This window comes from Gracilinanus agilis, chromosome 1, assembly GCF_016433145.1.
Source record: "Gracilinanus agilis isolate LMUSP501 chromosome 1, AgileGrace, whole genome shotgun sequence".
Classification (NCBI taxonomy): Eukaryota; Metazoa; Chordata; class Mammalia; order Didelphimorphia; family Didelphidae; genus Gracilinanus; species Gracilinanus agilis.
In genome coordinates, this window is record NC_058130.1 from 15,990,273 (window position 1) to 15,992,754 (window position 2,482).

Here is a 2,482-nt window from a genome sequence, read left to right on the forward strand (position 1 = left end):
AACAATGGACTTGGAGCCAGAACAACTGGGTTCAAATCCTTACTAAGGCTCACATTCTTACCAGATATCTGGCTGGTGGCCTCAGTATTCTCCTCTAAAATGGGGATAGCAATAGCATCTACCTCTTACCATTGTTGTGATGAAAATAAGATAGTGTAATAAAGCGCTTTGAAAAATGGTAAATGCTAACTACATGCCAGCTATTATTATTATAAGACATAACATGAACTTGGCCAGGTAAGTAATTCCTCCATTCAGAGCCTGTGAAATGACATCAAATTTCACAGAGGAGGTAAGACATCACCCATGAGATCAGGGCTCTAGAAAGAACTTTGTCAACTAGAAAGTCTCATTTTTTTAACCCTTAACTTCTGTGTATTGGCTCCTTCGTGGAAGAGTGGTAAGGGTGAGCAATAGGGGTCAAGTGACTTGCCCAGGGTCACACAGCTGGGAAGTGTCTGAGGCCGGATTCGAACCCAGGACCTCCCGTCTCTAGGTCTGACTCTCAATCCACTGAGCTACCCAGCTGCCCCCAACTAGAAAGTCTCATATGACAAAGAACAGAGGGAGAAAGTCATAAGACTTAGGGAGATGAACAGAGTGCTTGAAATTAGGAGAACTGAATTCGAATCCTGTCTCTGACACCACTTGCATATCCCTGGAGCCTCAATTTCTAAATCTATGAAATGAGAAATATATTATGCTTATTACCTACTTCTTAGGTTACTGGAAGGAAATGGCTTTGCAGACCTCAGAGAGAGAGGAAAGGGAACAAAATATGATTTCCTTCCCCTCCTTTTACGTTCCCCTAGAGCTCTCACAGTGCCCCGTAGGTCCTCGTCGCTCTGTCACTGTCCCCCTTCAGTTATCAATGAAAAGAAAACACATAGATCACAGCCAGGCTGTTCTCTTTAATGTGTCCTGCCATGCCTGTACCCTGGCAAAGGTTGACTCTGAAGCTGGCCCAGCGTGGCTTTGGTAGCTCCCAGTCTGGAGCCCGCTGTCCAGCTCCTGCCTTGTTGCTAGCTCGAGACCGGATTACTGTCTTGTATCTGAGAGCCTGGCTGCCAGGTGGGCAGGGTAAGCTGGCAAAGCTGGATTGGTTCCTTTGTGGGCAAGGACTCTGTGTGCTCCCTGCAGCCCCAGCAAGTCCTAAAGTTGGCTCCCTGGGATGGTTCGTTTATTTGTTTCAGTGCGCGCTGGCCCTTTTACTCCCCTAAGATGGCTGAAGAATCCAGTGGCCTCCAGATGTCCCACAGCCTGGAAAAGAAGAAGAGAGAGATCCTGCTGTCCACCAAGAGTGCTTGGCTTCCCCTGGATGAGCAGCAGCCCCCAGTCCCCAAGGAGGAAAGTCGGGATTCTCCTATCCCAGAAATAGGTGAGCACTGGCTTTGAGATCGCTGGAAATGGGGAAGAGAAAAGATGGTGCCAGATTTTCCCAGTATTCTTTGCTGAGATAGGCAGTAAGATTTTTGGAGGGATTTTCCTCTCCTGCCCCAGAAGGAATCCACCTAACTGGCACTGTGCCCGCAATGCCTAAGGATGGACCTTTAAAGCTCCAGGTGCTGAAATACAGGCAGTGAGCACAGGACCCACTCTGAGTGTCTCTTCCAGATATGGAGGATTCTAGAATCAGAAACTTAGGACTAGAAGGGACATTGGTGACCATTTAACCCAGCCCGTCCATTCTATAGCAGAGTGAAATGAAGTCCGTGAAAGTTTCCTGACTTGCCCAAGGTCACTTGGGTAGGAGGTGGCAGAGTTCCTGATGCAACAGGGAGCCCAGTGGCCACTCACAGAAAAGTCACCCGTGGCAATGGCATAGTACGTTTTCTTTTCTTTACAAGGAACAGACATTTGGGGGTTTCTGCTTCAGTCAGCCCACTCCCAGTGCCTCCCTAGGAGACAGGCAGGATCCTCTCCAGTCTGACAGTCTTTCAACACCCCTCACAAGAAGTGAAAGCAAGTAGCATTTGGCAGGAGGGAGCCTCAGCAAACCAATTCAGCAGCTGGTAGACAACCAGGGCAGAGACAAATATTGAATGGGAGAGATTCTCCTTACCCAACCCTATCCGTTGGGCCACCTGTTCATTAGCTGGAGCTCTGGAGAGTTTTCTTTTGAATGAGAGATCTGACTTGGCATCTGGGGTGTCACTGCAGGTCTTGGAATCACCAGGCAGCTGAGCTGACCACCCTCTGTCGCCCGAGTAAATGCAAATGGGGCTGAGAGCCTGGCAGAGAGTGGCTTGCAAATAAACACGGCTGGCAAGGTGCCTTAAGTAAATGTCCCGATGATGTAGGCAGAGGCTCAGGGTGGGGAAGGCGACGACCATGATTTATATTGCAAAGGCAAAAGACAAAAGGCCCTTATGCTTTTTCTGTCTTCGTGTTGGTGCCAGGTAAGCTGAAATGAATTCGAACTTCCTTCAGGATTCCAGGATTCATGCCCTGAGTCCGTCTGTTCTTTCTTTCTTTCTTTCTT

The 2,482-nt window shown here is 48.5% G+C and overlaps 1 protein-coding gene across 1 annotated transcript in view; it reads left to right on the forward strand.

Annotated features, from left to right (window-relative positions):
- The first annotated feature begins 1,221 nt into the window (after positions 1 to 1,221).
- Positions 1,222 to 2,482, forward strand: part of ITPRID1 (ITPR interacting domain containing 1) — a 127,241-nt gene continuing 125,980 nt past the window's right edge. Inside the window, 1 exon segment of the mRNA XM_044656791.1 lies at positions 1,222 to 1,378. Within this exon segment, the coding sequence (XP_044512726.1) occupies positions 1,222 to 1,378 (157 nt within the window).